At 32.2% G+C, this 19276-nt stretch overlaps 1 protein-coding gene across 15 annotated transcripts in view; it reads right to left on the reverse strand.

Moving 5' to 3' along the window:
- LOC126859136 (ras GTPase-activating protein raskol) overlaps positions 1-19276 on the reverse strand; it is a 291550-nt gene that overhangs the window by 81319 nt on the left and 190955 nt on the right. For 4 of the 15 annotated variants that reach the window (XM_050610128.1, XM_050610133.1, XM_050610136.1 and 1 more), the window contains one exon: positions 4522-4584. The exons of 7 other annotated variants lie outside the window; for them this stretch is intronic. In XM_050610128.1, coding sequence (XP_050466085.1) covers positions 4522-4584 — 63 coding nt within the window. Of the gene's footprint in view, positions 1-4521; positions 4585-9784; positions 10280-13082; positions 13433-19276 lie in introns of those variants that run through there. 4 more of the 15 variants (XM_050610140.1, XM_050610139.1, XM_050610142.1 and 1 more) reach the window with 3 other exon arrangements.

The following is a 19276-nucleotide window of genomic DNA, read 5'->3' on the forward strand; positions in this document are numbered from 1 at the left end:
GCGCGTTGGCAACGGTCATTCAATCGTTGTGTAATTCCTGTTACAACAACTTTCTCTCTCCTTCGCGGCGTAACGTTACGCATGCGCCATGCTGTTCGTGACATTGCAGAATCTCATTGTCAGACATACAGGCCTCTCTCGATATTCCCTCTTCTATGTTTCTGTAATAAATTTTCCATTCTGCTGTCAATCAATTGAAATGAGTAAAAACACATCACAGATTATTATGAGATTAATCAAAAAACTTATCTTTCGCAACACATTATTACTAATTATTTAATATCTAACACAATAAGTAAAAGCAAATAATAAATAATATTTCATTATATAAGATACACTGTATAAACATCAAATGCAAGTTCTTAATAACATATACTAATATTATTCTCCAAGAGGATTGCTGTATTTCTTGTTTATCATTAAGTATACACCGAGATATTTATATAAACCAAGTTCTATGAAATTACGACCTTTACCGCACTCTCATAAGTTAACCGCAAGCGAATAAATTTTTCTACAATGTGACTACTGCGCAGCAAAAGCCACTTAGCGCGAAGTGGAAAATCTAACATAAGAGCATTTAGGCGGGATAATGTTATGGCGTTGAATAAGCGTTACTGTAGCATTACTTTGCTGAAAGATAGATGAAGGTTGGGACGAAACGTGGGAAAGAAATGAGATTTAAGAGTAAAAGGGAAAACTGTGGAACGTGTTGGTGCGATGTTATAGCTTTGACAGCAACGACATTGGGAACCAATATATATATATATATATATATATATATATATATATATATATATATATAAATTATCTTTATAATTTGTTTTCAAACAATTGCTGCCAATTAATCTACAGATATCCCTTATCAAATAAACGTAAAATCTAATATTTAATCATTCTTAGTTGGAGTATTAAAAGAATAATAAGGGAAACGCGCTTCTAAAAAAGCTCTATAAAAATAAAAATCTTAGAGAACATATAAATAATATTTTTAAATAAAAATTAATTATATATATATATTATAAATCTAAATATATAATTCTGATTTCGTCATCTTTTTTTGTCAAATTTTCAATTAATTGTCAAAATGAAATAAATTCAAGAAAATGTAAAAATTCAAAAAATCTATTTAGCAAGACACTTAATGATTTTAATATTTAAACCTGAGGGCAATTATAACGGAACACCGACTAACAAACTAAGCATCCAATCAAGAAATACTACGTAGCAATATAGTCTCGCCTAATCTCTCATTTCGCAATTAGATTTGCGATGAAACTGAGGAGAGAAATCGCAGATATAAATGAAACGGACCACCGACGTGGATGCTTGGATACAGATCATCGTAGTAAGAAACTAGCGCTTAATTTCCGCGGGGGTGCACTTAATGAATAGCGGGAATCTCTCAAGATCGTTAGCTAACGCGAGAAGCAATTTCCGTAAAAGTCACGCGATCCTTGCTAACCGGCCGTCGTGCGGGCACGAGCGAAGATAGATCGCGGATGAGTAAAAAGATATAACATATTTACGGGCGGAATAAGTAGGAAGCAGCTTTAAGCGGACTTTAAGTGAAAATTGATTTGCCTGCGTGCGCGAGCGTCAAGCTGAAGAATACGGTATCACCTCAGACGGTCAATGATCCGACGAATGGACGGCCATATACGAAGATCCGACCGTGATCTTCATCGTTTGCCTTGTAGGGGATATACGACCGTTAAATGGCTCTTCATCCACGACATAACGAACATATGCGTTGAAAGAATCCGATGTGAAAAGCTCGACATAATAATTCAAGCGTGTTGAGTTTTCAAAATGACGACCTCGTAATCGATGCGCGGTAATTATTATTAATAATTAATGAGAGACATCTTGCATGCTTCGATCGTCAAGCTCTCCGTTAAAAATAGATGAAAATAATCTTTTATAAAATTTTATTAACAAAAGTGTTGTAAGAGAAAAGAAATTCAATTTTTGCGAGAAATATACAATTAACATGTAATTTATTATCGTATTATTAATAATGATAATAATAATAATTAATATAATGATAATTTCAAATATAATTTTAATAAGTTGTCTTACAAAGAGATTAATGATTTTAATAAAATTTACAAGAAGAAATTATAAATTTTTTCATTGTTTTATTTAAACCTTTTATTCCTAACTTTATATATCCTAATATAAATTTTTTATTTTTATTATTTAGATGATTTCCAATTTTCTTTCAAGTAATGTATATGTAAAAAAAAAAAGAAAAAAAAAGTAATTTAAAAAGATATTATTTCGAAAATATATCTAATTTTAAATTTTAAGGCAAATATAGTAATTATAAATAATTAATTATAATTAATTTAAATGTCATATGTGCCACATGCTAGAGTTACTAATTGTAGAAGATTTCTGTTTTATCCAACACCAGCTTTTACGCTGCAATGTTTCCAATATAAACCGTCGCTGACGCTACATGCTAGCCTGCAGACTTTCTGTTATACCGAGCATAATGTCGATAAAGTTACATTCTGCGTTAAATATAGTTTCTGACGTATCCAACATTTAATAACATTAATCTCCTATATTCTCTCTTCATGTAAAACAATATTCTAATCTAAAAAGTATCAATACATAAATATTTAATATTTATATAATTGTAGTAAAAGATATTCCTTTCTATTTTTCGATATAATCAATTCTGAAACACTTTACAAAATATTTATCCGTTTTATATATACAACGGATAAATATTTTTATTACTAAATATGTATGTAAAAATTTTATTACTAAAATTATTATTAAATATTTTTGTTACTAAATATATATATATATATATATATATATATATATATATATATATATATATATATTGTAAAGTGCTATTATTCAAATCTATTAGTTAATTTATCTATTAGCCAATTGTGACTGCTTACAGAATGTTTATATCAATTTCATAAATTAACTATGAGAATATTATGTATGTGAATAATATCAATATAATATTGCTATCATAAAACTGCCATTTTTTCCAGACCGAGAGACACCAAGCAGCAAAGTGCAGTAAGCAGAAAAAATCTAATTTAACTGCCTAGAGAATAATTAAATTTTTACGGAACAAATGTTTTAGAAAAAAATGTCAGGAAAGTATGCAAAAACACGTCAGCACGTTCCTACCCATCGTAAATTCCATTCTCATGTCGCTGATTCGGCTAACGCAATTTCGAATATAAAAAATAAAAAGTGCGAGAAAACTCTCACCCAAAATAAGAAAAAAAAAAAATGGATTTCGTGAGGATACTTCAATGTTTCTTCTTACATTTTTTTCAATGCCTTTACTTACATAAGATCCAAGGTAAAGTCTTAATTAACACAAAATTATTTTTCTCTTGCATACAGAAAAATAATTATTTTCTTTTTCTAAAGATGGCTTAAAATCGCATATTACACATTGAAACAAATTTTTTCATACTTCAAATACAATAGTATTATTATTCGTTTTTATTAGAAAGATGTTTATTATTTATAAGACTAACAAGAATGTCAAGGTGCTTGCGCGCTTAATTAATTAATTGTCTAATGAATTAATCCAGTCATTATTTTCGCGCCTACGAGATTCCGTCCTTGCAATCGATTTTTCTTCGATATGGTAGTGTACATTTAATAATGCGCATTAAAGATGTACGGTAGCGAATCAGAGGTGAACAATGTGCATTATTCACTTTCTCTCTACTACTGTTGTAATTGACGTCATCTTGCATTAAATTCTAGTTACATAACATAACTCGGATATGATATCATTCACAAAGTATGATCAAATCAGAATTTTCTCACTTTTTTCTAATTAACTTGTTAATTAATACATTATATTATAAAATCTCTTACGAAGACTATTATATTTGTGTTATCACGTCATAAGTTCTGTTATTACTATAAAATAAATACAATATTATAAAAGTTTTTGTTACTAATCGCAGATTAGTTTTGCAAAGTAACACTTTTGTAAAGATACATTATCGTGACGTTTACTTGAATTAACATATTATCGCGCATTCAAATGCTGATATTTAGAACACCTATTCTTTTCTCTATTTCAAGCCAAAGCGTCAAGGCAAAGTTAACAAAGACACTTTTTCTCGTACAATATTATATGTATGTATAAACAGTCGCTATGTAAACGATCATTGTCATCTTATTCAACGAATGGTATTGTTCTGCATAAAAATTACAGAGGCGATAAGCGTAGGTCGAATGCTAATGATGAATTTAACACAAGCAGGCGGAACGTTAAAAGTTGAATAATATAAATTGACTTAATTATAATCAAGGCATTAATAAAACATTGCATTCCTCGTGCTTACACAATACACTAGGTTTTAACTCCCGGTTTTGATATATGATAATTTCTTCAATTGATTTCTTTTTTTTTTTTTTTTAATCAGCCTCACACATATTTTGCTATACGTGAAAAAGGAAAATAATCGAGAAAATTTACAAAAAAGAACGTAATAATTACAAATATTCGACACTCACCTCGAACATTATGGTCTCGTTCTAGTCGAGCAGTTCTAGGTAAGGATCTGCTTTTAGACTCACCTGTAACAGAAAAAAGAATCGTATTCGAATTATTCGAGTTGTTGCCAAATAAAATTCTCAACAATCAAAACACTATTAATTACCAATTTTGTCAATTGTTAAAAATAATATTAATAGTACATAAATAGGATCTTAATATATTATCTTATATTTCTTTTTTTTATATCTCTTCGCTTTTCATGTAAAAATGTTATTTTCTCGATTTTTATATTTAATAAATTTTACATTAATTAACGATATTTGTAGAATATTAACATTTTAACGGTATTATATATCATCGATTTAATTACTAGCATCGATGCAAAGAGTATCAAAATAGTATCAACTTCATCTCGATGTAGCGACCCTATTTGATGCGACAGGAGCATCAACTGCACGCATCCGCGCTCACAGAACCAGAAGTTCTGCTATGCGGCTCCGTTTCGCGGCTTTTTCGCGGGGACAGCTTTTTCACAGTGCGTCGCACGGCTGTAATGGATGTTCTCCGACCGTATCCGAGAGAGAAAGAGAGATAGATAGCACGCTCCAATTCTCGTTCCAAGTTCCGAGACTGCGCCAAGTACAGCTACGGTTAGCTGGCAGGTAAGACGTTGCATCCGTTCGTCGCACGTGGACACTTTCGTCTAATTGCGCGCGCCAAGCGATCGTGCTAATTACAGACCGCATTCTTTTTCTTTTCTTTCTTCTACGATCGAATGCAAGACTAGAAATTATACGAGGCAATCTAACTGCAGATTCTTACTAGAACCGATTTATTTCGATCGAAGTGCAGCGTTTGAATCAAAATCTTTCTCAAATTAAATAAAGTAGTATTGATATTATAGGGAAAAAAAACATTAATATTTAAATTTTTTATACTTTATAATAGCTATATATATAATTCGGCAAAATAAAATTAAGAAAAACAATTGCAAAAAAAAATTTTCAGAAAAACTTAAAAATTTTTAATCTTACATTATATATTTCTCGAATAGACATAAAAAAATATGTATAAATTGTGCAAAAAAAAAAAAAAATAAAAAATAATTACATTTTGGTATAAAGTGTAAAAGTAAAAGCAATATTTTGTAGATATAATTTACATATTTCATATCTTCCTTTTTCGAATAGGCTTTCTAATTTTCATTCAAGTTTAAGTCATCGCGTATAATTCACACAACGACATATTTTCATCAATATGTTCGCATCGATCGAGAAATATTCTGCCGGGGGCAGAATTCTCGAGGAGACTTTCTACAAAATGACGTCTATTGCGAAATTATTATCATACCATGTACGTACGTCGACGCGTTATTACGGGCGCCGAGCACCGTAAGACGGCGGACATTTCGACCAGCTGAAGAGGCAGCTGGCAGTTTAGTCGAACCGTTTTTCCTCAATCTGCCAGAGGAGATCTTTCAACTAATTGCTCGTCTCCCGGATTGGTCGCGCGGTTCATCTTCGGTAACATTGAAATACGCGCAAATATTAGCAGTAAACGAGAATGTCTAATAAAATCGCGAAAACGTTCGATCGAGTTATGTCCTCGAATAAAATAAACGGTATTTATTATATTATAGATACGGTTAAACTTGTACCAATTCCGATAAGATACAGGAAAACGCAATATCAACCGTTGCAAAAAAAGTCATAAAAAATGAGGAAATTAATTCTAACGGAAGACGGAATGTATTTTAAAATATATTTCAAACTGAGAATGTAAAACAGGAGAGTATATCTCTCTCTCGACTGATGTCAATAATCTTTCGCAATTATTCTTTCTCTCTCTCTCTCTCTCTATAATTGTACTACTACAAACGTGGCAATAATTATTAAGTATCGCGATACGTGATAATTTATTATCATCGTGGCCTGTTTTTAAGAAAAGAGAAATTCATAACAATCCCGATTTATCTAAAACATGATTCGCGCGAAAAAAATGCAACTTCTATCAAGATTTAATCGTGCTTATATCCTGTTTTTGCTAATATTTTCAAAAGTATCAATCTTGTTTACTGTAAAAGGAGAGTATGATGTTTAAAAAAAAGAAGATAGAATGTTTCTTTTGCTTCCTCATGCAAACTGCATCGGATGATTGATCGCCACCGCTTGACGCGTAATCGTCATCAAAATCAGATTTATAACGTTGCTCAGTAACCTGAGTAAGAGAATTTTAATTCCGACTACGGCTGCTAATAGTCGTTAAGTGCATGTAAGCCGTCCCGGAATAAGTTGTCAACGCAAAAATAAATTTACTCTCGGGACTTTTCACGCGACTTTTTACACCGTCTCGATCTAGCGTAATAAGTTCCTTCTGCGGGGAAAGTATAGACAAGACGTACACAGCTCATCTCTCTCTATTAATGTATCGTTAGCCTGTCTCTTAGTCCCAATAGTAATTATAATCCATTTGATATCCAATTAAGTTTTTAATTTGCAAGAAAAAGTCAACATATTATGTAAAAGTATCGACTTTGAAATTAATATAAAATATATATATATATATATATATATATATATATAATAAAGTATAAATTTCATATGTTAACTATCTTGTAAAATTATGTGTGTACATATATATGTAAACAATATATAAATATAATATTATGTACCACAAACGAGATTAATTCATGCAAATTTAATTATCGATACAATGGTTCGTTATTCATATCTAATTAATAATTCACTAAATATTTCACAATAATATACGATCCAATAACTACAAAGAGATAAATATTTCTGTTTTCATTTGTGATGCGAACGCCGTGTGTGATGTATTGCCACAATTTGTATTACATAAACGATTATAAGAGTTAATAATCGTCACGTTTATAATCATTGGTATAATTACGCTGGCAATCATTTGTGAGTCAGCAATAATCATTTTCTGCACAATGATCACGATATCTTTTTTCTCGACGTGAAATCAAAAGTGAAATGCCGGTGCCGGTGAACCGACCGCTTTTAAAATTTCTCATTCTTTCGATTAGAATTGGATGTTGTAATTTTAAAAGAGTTCAGCTGATAAAGTTTACACGTTCTGTACATGAAATACAGCCGAGAAGATTGATTGGCCGGGTATCTGTAGTTTCGATTTCTCTTCAGCGTGAATTCGAATACCACTTTACGATCGTCCTGACAATCATCTTGAGGTGTTCGCACGCGTAAAAGCGAAACGGGAAGGCGCTTGTGCAACTTCTTTTACGGTACTTACTCGCGTAATCGTTCACGCCAAGAAGTGAAAATGTAGATTTCGTAGAGCACACTTTACTCTGACAAATAATTGCCGTTCTCTAAAGGATTAACATTAAGATTTAATCGATATCTATACAATGTTTATAATTTTTCTCATACAATACATATATATAAGTTCTACAAAATTTTAAATTCGTTTTTAAAAGATGTTTAACGTTTGTTGCGCTTCAAGAAAGAAGTACACTAGAAAATATTATCTAATATTAATATAAATTTTCTTTTACTTAACAAAAGTAGATAATTTTTTAAATATTGTGAGATATATATAATGATATATTTTTAGATAAGTCTAAATATATCTTTAAAAAATATTCAACCTATATATAGCAATGATGTCAAAATCTTTGAAACTTTCTTATTCTAAAATCCTTTTTTTTGCATGAATCCTCGTCTTTATAACCTTGAGATATAACAGAGTAATTTTGTAAAGATTGAAATAAAAACTTAACTTCTTAATGGTCATGGTCTTCGTATTTTTAAGAAGTTTCAGAATTGTTTATGTAACCTTTATTTAAAAATATAGAATCGTCAGAAAAAAATTATTTTACATAAACGTAGTTTGTAAAAGAAAAATTACATCTTTCTGTTTTAAAAATTTTATTTTTATAAAAAAGAATTATGCTTAAAATTAAAATACTGAAAAATGAAATTCATCTCTTTATTTACCTAAATTTGCAAAAGTGATTTATTTATACGGAACAATCCAGCTGTAAAATCATAATAAATAAAACAAGCAGTACGGAAAATGCTGTAAACGACGGCCGTAACAAAGATCACTTATATTTTTCACATAATTGTTTGCCGAGGCAATATTTTTGTGAAAAATTATATTTTAATGGTACTTGGCGTTATTAAAACACATCTCGGAAATCGTATAATTACATATACATACGCTCGGAATATTTCCTCTCGGTTTAGTCGTTTACATTTTAATGCAGTTACACAGAGGCAGAAATTATGGTTAATTTAAAAGCGCGTGCTTTTGTATATATTTTGTTTTGTATCTTTTTGATACTGGTACGAATCTCTCCCTGTTAATAATATTTTTAATGAATGTACGAGAGCAAAGAGTGCTTTAGCAAAATACATACATGAAAATGCGTTATTTAACTTTCTGCTAAATTGCACGTAAAATCATGACTGGTGAATGAAACGAGATAGAACATTCGCATTTAGCAAGAAAAAAAAAAACAATGTATATATAAAAATTACTTGATAGAGAAAATTAACGGGATTTTCACCTCAATTTTACGACGTAAAGTAACGTAGGAATGTAGCGTAGTGATCTTTTATTCTAACGCATACTTAAATGCATGTTGCTTTCTGATTTATATCGGAGCAATAACGATTAAATTGCGTTCGCTATGAGAGAAACGTTGAAAATTCGTCCTCCCTCGTTTCAATATGAGATTCACCGAAACTAGGCGCATGTTTAAAATACTTTTGTCGGTTTACTCCGAGAAAGACGATGCGCCAGAATCAAGTTTGATACTCCAGAAGAGATATCGCGCAAAACACACATATCACGCGTATAACGGATCACCTTTTTCCTTTGCGCGACGACGCTTGACTCGGTAACAAACAGCACCAGAGTGACCAAGTTAAGGCCGATACAAATATCAAGGAAAAATAAAGATAGAAAGAAAAATGTAAAAGTAGAAGAAATTAATATTAACACTTGTGATGTTAAAATATAAATGTGATAAAGAGATACAAAAAATAATTTCGCCAATTTTGCGTCTGTAATAAAGATACTTGTGCCGTTAAATTAATTTCGCAGCTTTTACGACCGCGTGGATCAATTTTATAGTTTACTGGAGCGAGAAGCCGCATGAATATGTGGATTATATATAATTTTTGGCGATGAATGCCTCGTGAAATTTACACAAGAAATTTCCTCTTCAGATTTATAAGATACAATAAGTTTTTTTAACGAGTTTCCTAACTATCGTATAATAAAACGTACGTCTATGGCAGTTGCCGGTATCTTGTGGCACGTAACGGATCCTCATGTTGACGATGTAGATTATCTCACAACAACGTCGGGAATCGTCCTTGAGCGATTGTTAGATCATCTATCTTTGTAAGAATCGCGAGATCGAGGAGCGTCTTACATTCATTCGCGTGTCATCCTTCGCTATTACTTGCGGTAGCTCATCGCATCTCCATCGATGTCATTCCGTGAGGCATCGATCATGCCGAGGAGAAAGATCGATAACCAAAGGTCGACAAGAAGAATATCAACAGCGTGTTTCGGAACTTTTCGCAATTTCCGACAATGTGTGGCATGCAAATTACACGACGAGGAACATTCGTTTTACGGTCCCTTGATTTTCTATCGACTCAGCTTGACGAGATGTATCTTTCTTGACATTAACGATCGCGCAAGAGCCGGTTATGGTCCTCGCGGATAATAATGAATTTTATGGAAGGTCTTGCTGTTCATAAGAGATCGATACCGATGAACATTTATGGCAAAAGATATCTTGTAATTTTTTGCTGTTGAAAGTAGCATCTATTATATCATATTGCAATAACCCGGCGGCAAAACAATTAGCGGCAAATAAAGCACTTTATATATCTATAGAAATTATGTGAATATGCATCATAAACGAATCACCATAATATGTATATTAATATAAATCACTTAAACGTCATCAAATAGTAGTAATATCTTGATTGATTCGTATCTTCAGCAAGTTGTCACTGTCAACCCAGTTAAAGTATCTTTATATCAGATATGTATACTATATCGAGTATACCGTTATCAGCTTCCAGTTTTGATCAGACTTTACTGTAACTGCACAGGAAACAGTTGTATAATTTTTTTCTAGATTTTAACCGATCTTTTAGAGCTACAATTTTCTATATAATAATTATGTTGTAAAATTCTCCGCGCATGTGACATTTATAATAAATTATAAATATCATCATAAAAACCACTGTAAAAAAATACTTCCGATATCACATCTCTACACTCCAATTGATGAATAATATCCAAAATCACTTTGCATTTTATATTTTCTTTTGAGGATAGGAAAAATACAATTTTATAGAGAAAATACAATACGCAGATACCGATTATTATTATTAAAAAAAAAATCGGCAACTAAAGACAGTCTTTCTTCAATTTGAATACATCAATAGCAAATATTGCAAATTCGTAACGATCTCTGATCAATCACTTTAAACTATCGAAAATTCTGCCCAGTAATAGAATTGTACGATTAGCAGAAAATTAAAATGCGTCGCTTTATTCACTGTTCACATACATATGTCAGTCTTCACGGATAATTTATTCGTTTCACATATCAATAAGGCGATAATTATCGTCGACTAAAGTATCGCGTCGAGGATTGATAGGCCGAAACACCGGATCGATTCAGCGAGAATCCCCTCAGCCGGTTAGAGACAGTGAACACGATACAGTCGGGAATGGACTGCCGGCAACGGAGGCTGTGTATGAAAGTAAATATTAACGTGGTCTCCCTCGCTTACACTTACTCGGTCACCGGTCGCCAGTGTGTGATCGTGAGTATCAACACGAGTATACCTCTCTCGTAAATAGCATGTCACGTGGGAGCGCGTTACGGCTCATGCGCGCGTGAACGTGAGGGATCGGTGCTTGTCATCTGTTTAGTATCAAGCTCGGTATTTTGTGCGTATTTCCGTACGCAACTTTTACGACCAGACTATGGTAACTGCCCTCCGTTGTCTCGTCAAAAATAGTACATCTCAGATCCCTTCGCCAAAAGACGCAGTCCAGATTTTCGTGAGTTTAATAAATAATATTCATCCATTTGTTGCGTGGGAGAAAATAATATATTTAATGTATAAATGTGTAACAATATTGATTAAATAATAAAAATTAATTATTTAATTAATTATCGCCGATTTATAAATTTAATAAGCAGTATTCGCACCTTCTCCGCAAGACAAAATATTAATTTGATATACATAAATATATGTACATAAAAAAATATATTAATATAAAATAAAGCATAAATAAAATTAAACTTAAAAAAAAAAACAGAAAAGTTTTTCATTAAATTTTTATCTTCACACTAGAATCATCCATTGATTGGAAAGAAAGTTTCAAATGCTCCAATTAAAATCATCAGAGCACTTTTCATCTTTTTTAAAGATCTCTCGCAATTTAAATCGAGCGATCAAAATTGAATAACTCGGCAATGTAAAATTGATTAAAAAAGAAGCATTAAATAAACGATTCAAGCATTTAAAATTCCAGTGATTATTAGAGTTTTCTTTCGTATCGCGAGGCGTCGACTATCGGAAAAGGCAAGTATGATTTTAACGAGCGTAGGCACGCGATATATATTGCGTAGGGCTCACCTACATACTTATTAATCGCGCAAGCCATTATCCTACACATGCCCCGGATTGTTTATTCAGCACCATAAAAAGAATCGTTCAAGTAAAAGTGCTTAAAAAAAATCCGCTTTCCGCGTCACACATATTTCAACCTCGTATATAAAAGTTCGCACAATCTAAAAGTAATTCACGGCATTATTTGAAACTTAACAGCCACCAAAGTATCTGCTCAAATTTTGTAAAAAAAATTCCCTGAAAGTTTCCTGAGAGTTCTCTGATCTTCCAGATATTTTTGTTCAAAATCTTAGATATAAAAAAAATATTTTAAAGATTTTTTTTTAATGTCATTTCATAAAATAAGTTTTTTTATTATACGCGTTTTCTAATGCTTTTCATTTATATGAAGAATAAACACAAAATCATTTAAGTTTTAAGTTTTAGATTTACAAGTACTAAAAAAAATGAATAGCTTTTGTTAAGATAAAAATTTTTAACTTGCATAACATTTTCATTTTCATTAAAAATTAAAATAAAGAATGTGTAGTGCGCATTTAATATTTTGTTAAGACATTGAATATTATAATTAAAGATAAATCTATATTTATAAGATATTTTGAACATATAATTAGCAATTTGGTTTACCAACGAATTGCAGACTGCTTATAATATAAGAGCAAAATTATGAAAAAAATCTTTTAAAAAATTTCCCGAGTCCCAATAAAATTCCATAAATATTTCCTGATTTCTCCACGTAAAACAAATTCTCTAATTTCAGGTTTTCCATGTTTTTCCAGAGAGTAGACATATCCCAGACTACTATTATATTTCCGCTAAAAGAAATCCTCTTCTCGTGACGACGTCACGATATCGTAATTATAACATGGACGATTTATTTCGTTTACCGCGAACATGCAACTTTATATTCTAGATACCTGATTCAAGGTCGTCATGATCAGCTCCACGAAGGCAGGAGTGAAAACTGCGGGACAACCGACGACCGCCGGGCGAGGCACCCTCCGTCGAGATACCCTGCATCCTTGATAACTGCCTGGAGCTCGAGCGCTTCCGCGCGAAGGTATCGCTCCTTCTTCTCGTTCAAGTAGGGCCGAGGTGAGACGAGCGGGATCGCATCATCATGTTCTTTTGTTTTTCTTCTAATACTCGACGCGAGCCGAGCGCGCAAACGGGAGCCGGATAATTAAGCGCTAATTAATCGCTAGTGCGCGCACACGTCACGCGTGTGTGGAGGTCAACCTGTTCACTCCTCCTCGCTCTAGTTCACCTGGAAAGATAATCCAGCGATTCGTCGCCAATACAACACGCATACGTCGACATCACACGTGGCAAACGTTCTCCAAAATAACGAAATGTATGACCCATGATCCGAGATGAAATTGACAACAGATGGCAATCGAGGCATAAGCAATCGTGTAATCCAAATGATGATAAATCAATATACATCATATGATTTAATACATATGTATGTTCAATAATAATATATCCTAACATAATTTAATATTAGAGCAATGAGTTCTAAAATACTCAAAATTACAAGTATAAATTCCAGCTTTGTGAATCACCTTTTTATGACGTAGCGTGAGTCATGTACGCAATATATTAAATCCCGTAGCCGATATTCATGACTTGTAATAACATTCTAATAATCGAAAATTATACTATGTTTCAAGATTTATTAAAAACGGTCAAATTTTTTATTACGATATTTATATAAAATCCTAGAACACATAAACAACTTTTCTAATTATGCGTGTACTTTTCTGGCGTCGCGTCGTTCATCGATTTTGTCGACATCGTGGATTGTTTATTTCGTTCCCGTTGGTTCTTGAGAATCTCGCGACGAACGAGCTATTGTTCGCCATACTTAATCTCCCTCTATACCGAGTGTGATGTTAATCAACTTGAAAAATATCACGCTACCCTACCATGCCAACATTTTCACTAATCGTATTCAAGTCGCGCGCGAATCAATAGATAGATCTGCCAAGTGTACGGCGACACGAAATCTTTAAATGAGTTCTCTCGTATCGTGCGTTCCAAGAAAATATCTTCCAATAACCGTGACGACGATACATAAATCATTTATCGTACACAATTTGCAATCCATCCGGTATAAATGATATTACGCAATAAAATTGTAGACTGACGCAAGCACTTTTGCACTGACATGTGATCGCAAGCGCGACTAAAGGTCCAATTTTCCGGAATTCACGTTTGGTACGAAATATAGATAAATTGTGCAAGTTATAGTCACGTAACTAATATAGGACTCGTGTTATGTCGAAATGATTTATGGATTCGAGTTCAAGTTATTCGAGATAGACATGCGCGATGACTTCAACGCTTTCCTACAGAAACGCGAATATCGCGAAAACTCAATTATTCGCGATATTAGAATCTCGAACAGTAATTCTTTAGAAGAAGCAACATCTCAATTACATGAGATAAATCAGACTCATAGATACTTGATGAATACTCATAGATACTGTACAAGTCCTTATAAATTTCGCTGCGTTTCGTTTTTTAGATTTAAAGCTTCTCCGATTGCAAATAAAATTACTATTTGCTTTTAAGATATCATGTTAATTTTAAGCCTACATATCTCTTCTCTTTTAACTTCAGTTCGAAATATATGAATTACTGAAATATTGTTGAATATATAGTATTGAAATATGAATATGAAATATTGTTAAATTTCTGTTATGCAAATTAATCGATTCGTGAAATTCATATACTCCCCAATTAAGGAAAGAAGGAATTATATCCTCCGTATGCTTGCTCGCTCAACGCATACGATTGGTCGATACATAATTTACGTCAAACGCGTAGGTGGACACTGCATATATACGTGTACGAACGTGGGTGTGGTTTTAAGTAGATTGATAATTAAAAATATGTGTGTCTATATATCTATGAAAAAAAATTTCGATTGAATTCCACCGGGTATCCTCGCATCCTCAAGAAATGTTCCGCTTAAACGCGATTACGCTGCCCACGCAGTTGATAATCTATCGTCAGATATGATTGACGAGATTAACGGGAAAAAAATCAAGATCTAATTAATATGATAACATCAAAATGTTAAGTGTATTTTATTGTTATGAAAATTTAATCACATCATTATATCCAAAACGCATATATAGCTACTTCTTTGGAATATTTTTTTTTTTATTGAATTAATATGTCCAATCATGCATTTACGTCTCCTTTATGTATTTCAATGAACGCATCGAGAAAATATGAAGGTGAAACTCTCCATATTTCGCAGAAAATAAAATAAAATAAAAAAGAAACAATATTTCGGTATAGTTATCTAATTGTAACACAAGTACTTTCAAACTTCTATTTTTTCCTTGCGCGACCGATACCAACTGTAAAAAGGAAATGTGAATTTGAAGGATTTGTCCGTGAATCGGCGTATCTATCATATCGCGCGAGTTGTTCGGCTTTAATAAATTTGGCAGTGAAGCGTGATGAATCTCGATTATGAGGTCTAGACATAACATCGCGAATATGATATTCGTTATAACCACCTGTTGCTCGTAAACTGTAGTTTCCGCGGCGCAACTATAGGACGCCGCAGGAAGCGGACACTTAAGGATATGGATCCGTGTGAACGGATTGGCAATCGCTCATTTCGCGAAACTAATTAGCGATACGAGTGATCCACGGTGAATTAAATAATAATCAGACGTGATGGCTCGTAAAATAATAATAAACGGTATATAACCGTTTGCACGCTCGGGAAAATCATAATTGCGAAAAAATGCGTGCCCGATTTACGATATATTAATGCGGAAAAAGTACCGAGCGAAATGGACCGTGGTGAAAATGTATTTCCTCTCTAATACATTCTAATATTAATAATACAGCTATATAATTGATACAGCATAAATTTCAAATCATTCAAATGAAAACATATTAGTTTTTATGTGTAATCATAAAATTTTTAAATATCTTTATATTATAATATTATATTAATAAGTATAAAAAAAGGACGGATATGGAGAGTTTGACCTTCATATTTTCTCGATGCGTTCATTGAAATACATAAAGGAGACGTAAATGCATAATTAGACATATTAATTAAATAAAGAAATAAATAACACGTATAATATATTCCAAAGAAGTAGCTATATATGCGCTTTGGATATAATGTGATTAAATTTTCATAACAATAAAATACAGTTAACATTTTGATGTTATCATATTAATTAGATCTTCTTGATTTTTTTCCCGTTAATCTCGTCAATCATATCTGACGATAGATTATCAACCGCGTGGGCAGCATAATCGCGTTTAAGCGGAACATTTCTTGAGGATGCGAGGATACCCAGTGGAATTCAATCGAAATCTTTTTTCATAGATATATAAACACACGTATTTTTAATTATCAATCTACTTAAAATCCGTATAATTTCTTCTAAATAATACTATGTAACATATTAATAATATTTTTGACAGCAAGAAAATATGATGAATTGAAGGGATGCTGTATTTAATAATTGTAAGACACGTGTCCGCGCAATTTGTACAAAACTCATTAATTATCTCTTCGTTGGACGCAGCCACGTGTATGATCATTAGTATGACTCATTAGAACACGATCGCCGTTTAGAAATATCGAGAGATTTACGAACTTTGGCCGAGGAATGTCAATTACGAATAAGCCGCGCGTTTCGATGTCTCCGTAAATAACGTCGGAGTTTTGTGCGAGTGTCTGTCACGAGCTTTTCGTCGATAGATTTCGTTGTTAGAATGACGATGCCGAGAGAGCGCAGACTAAATTTCGTGGAACTAATTAACGACGCGCCTCATCCGCGTTCGTTAGCCCCGGTAATTCAGAGCAGATCAATATGAGAGCTAATTACACTAATCGCGTAAGTTTATGATTTACAGCACGACGTAAATGCAGTTATATTCTCGAAACGGAAATTGTTTTCTGCGTTTGCAAGGAATTAAAAGAGTAAGTAAAAACTAAAATGCAAAAAATATTTTTAATATAAAAAAAATGAAATATTTTTTATGTTTAATTTTTTATATTTAGAATTATAGATTCTATTAAGAGAAAGGGAGAGATAGAGAAAGCCAAAGAGAAAGATAATTCAGAGACGCGGTTATACTTCTTCGTTCAGGCATTTGCGAAATTTAATAACATATAAAAATGCTTTTCGTACGATAAATATTATAGAATATTATAAAATTTATCAGAATATTCATAATAAAAATAAAATAAAATCGCAAGCAATTTCGTGCATACATTTTGCAAATTACACGCGCTTCAAGAAATTAAATTTAATTATTGGAAACGCGTAGCAAACCAATTATAGTTACTGTTTACGAAAAGTGCGACATCATTCTCGAATCGCGCGACTAAATTTTGATAAATTATTGAAAGAAAATTAGAACACGCAAACATACTTTATTTTTATATCATTAAACGTTTGACCAATGATATAGATTGCTGTAATCACCGCCGATAAACAAAACTGATAAATCGCTTTTATTTATCGCACACACAATTATATATAAAAATAAATCCCGATACAATAAACAAAATAAAATACAAAAAAACGATCGATTAAAACAAATTCTTGAATTGCAGCTTACATAGAGAGATATGGAAAAAATAGAGAGATTAATGTATATTCGTATGCCGATGTGTAAATTGTCGGTGGAATTATAGACAATTAGTTGACTGAAATATTTTACAGTCGCGCGAAATCTTCTCGCGAAATGACTGTCAACCGTGAATGATGTTCCTTCATACGATTTTATTGTCTATGATAGTCGACAGTTTTATCGCGATGGAACTTTCGCACAGTATAATTTTTTACCTTTTGCCTAACAGTGAATCATCGTAAAATTGTTACGTAAACGACTTGCGTCATTCCGTGATTTCATATCCGAACATAACAATGTACCATCATGTTAATTAGCCAAACACAAGATGCAATGATGACTGTATCAATTTTTCTACAATACAATTATATCGCAACATTGAATTATTATCATGAATGTTCTCATATCATATCAATAATTAAGAATTATAATTATAAATTTTAATAATAATATTTTATTGCTTATTAAAATAATTTAATTGTAAATACTGATATATTTTAAGAATTAAATTTTCTAAAATACATAAAATATTTTATAAAATACACAAAATACATTTATAGCATAAAACAAGAATATTATTTGTGATATTATGTTATTAATTAAAATGATCGTATCAACTGTGCAAAATATTTCCAAATTTTGGTACATATAAAAACAAAGATTTTTTTTTCGCTTTTCAAAAAAAAGAAAATAAACTCAAAATATTCTATCTAAATTCAACGAATCGTCGATCTACAATGCAACATCGCGAACGAAATTTACACGCTTTGCTCGAAGGGTGAACGTTCGCAATATCTTTTCGGTCTCGATGGTTGCTCTGTCAAAAGCCTCTCGTTGATCAGCGCGTCTCGGATCTTCTCTATTTTAAGCCTCGTTATATCTTTAACCTAACGAAATGGCACAAGTACTCTGTTCCTGCGTGGTCTTTAAGAATTCTCTACGCAACCTCGAAATCCGGTCTCATGGTAGCGCTAAATTTGCTGGATTCTATTGATCCGAGCCTATTTAATCGAATTATGTCGATCTGACATGCTAAGAAGAATCTTTTCTCTTTTGCTCGAAAATACAAAATGCGATCTGATAAAATGTTACGAAGTCATGATAATAAAATAGAGAGAACGGTCATCGAGAAACATGACGACGTCTGTCCGTTATACGTCCGTAAAAATTACGGAAAAGATAATGATCCGTGAAAGCGTAAAGATGATACATATATAAGCATAAAAAAGCCGCAACCGTAAAGTTTACGAGGAGCTAGAGATAGATCTTTCATTGCGTTTCTTCTCGCCTCGTCTTCGTCGATCAAAATCTAGTTTAAATATTTCAAGGATTACTTGGCAAACTCTCGAGCTTCGAAACGGTATGTCAGATGGTCGCGTGTAATTATAAACGAATCGTATACAGTCTGTGATTTTCCAATCCGCAAATGCATTATTTATATGTGTAAGAACATGATGATATACTTACTGATTATGAAAAAAAGAAG

This window comes from Cataglyphis hispanica, chromosome 2 (assembly GCF_021464435.1).
Source record: "Cataglyphis hispanica isolate Lineage 1 chromosome 2, ULB_Chis1_1.0, whole genome shotgun sequence".
NCBI lineage: Eukaryota > Metazoa > Arthropoda > Insecta > Hymenoptera > Formicidae > Cataglyphis > Cataglyphis hispanica.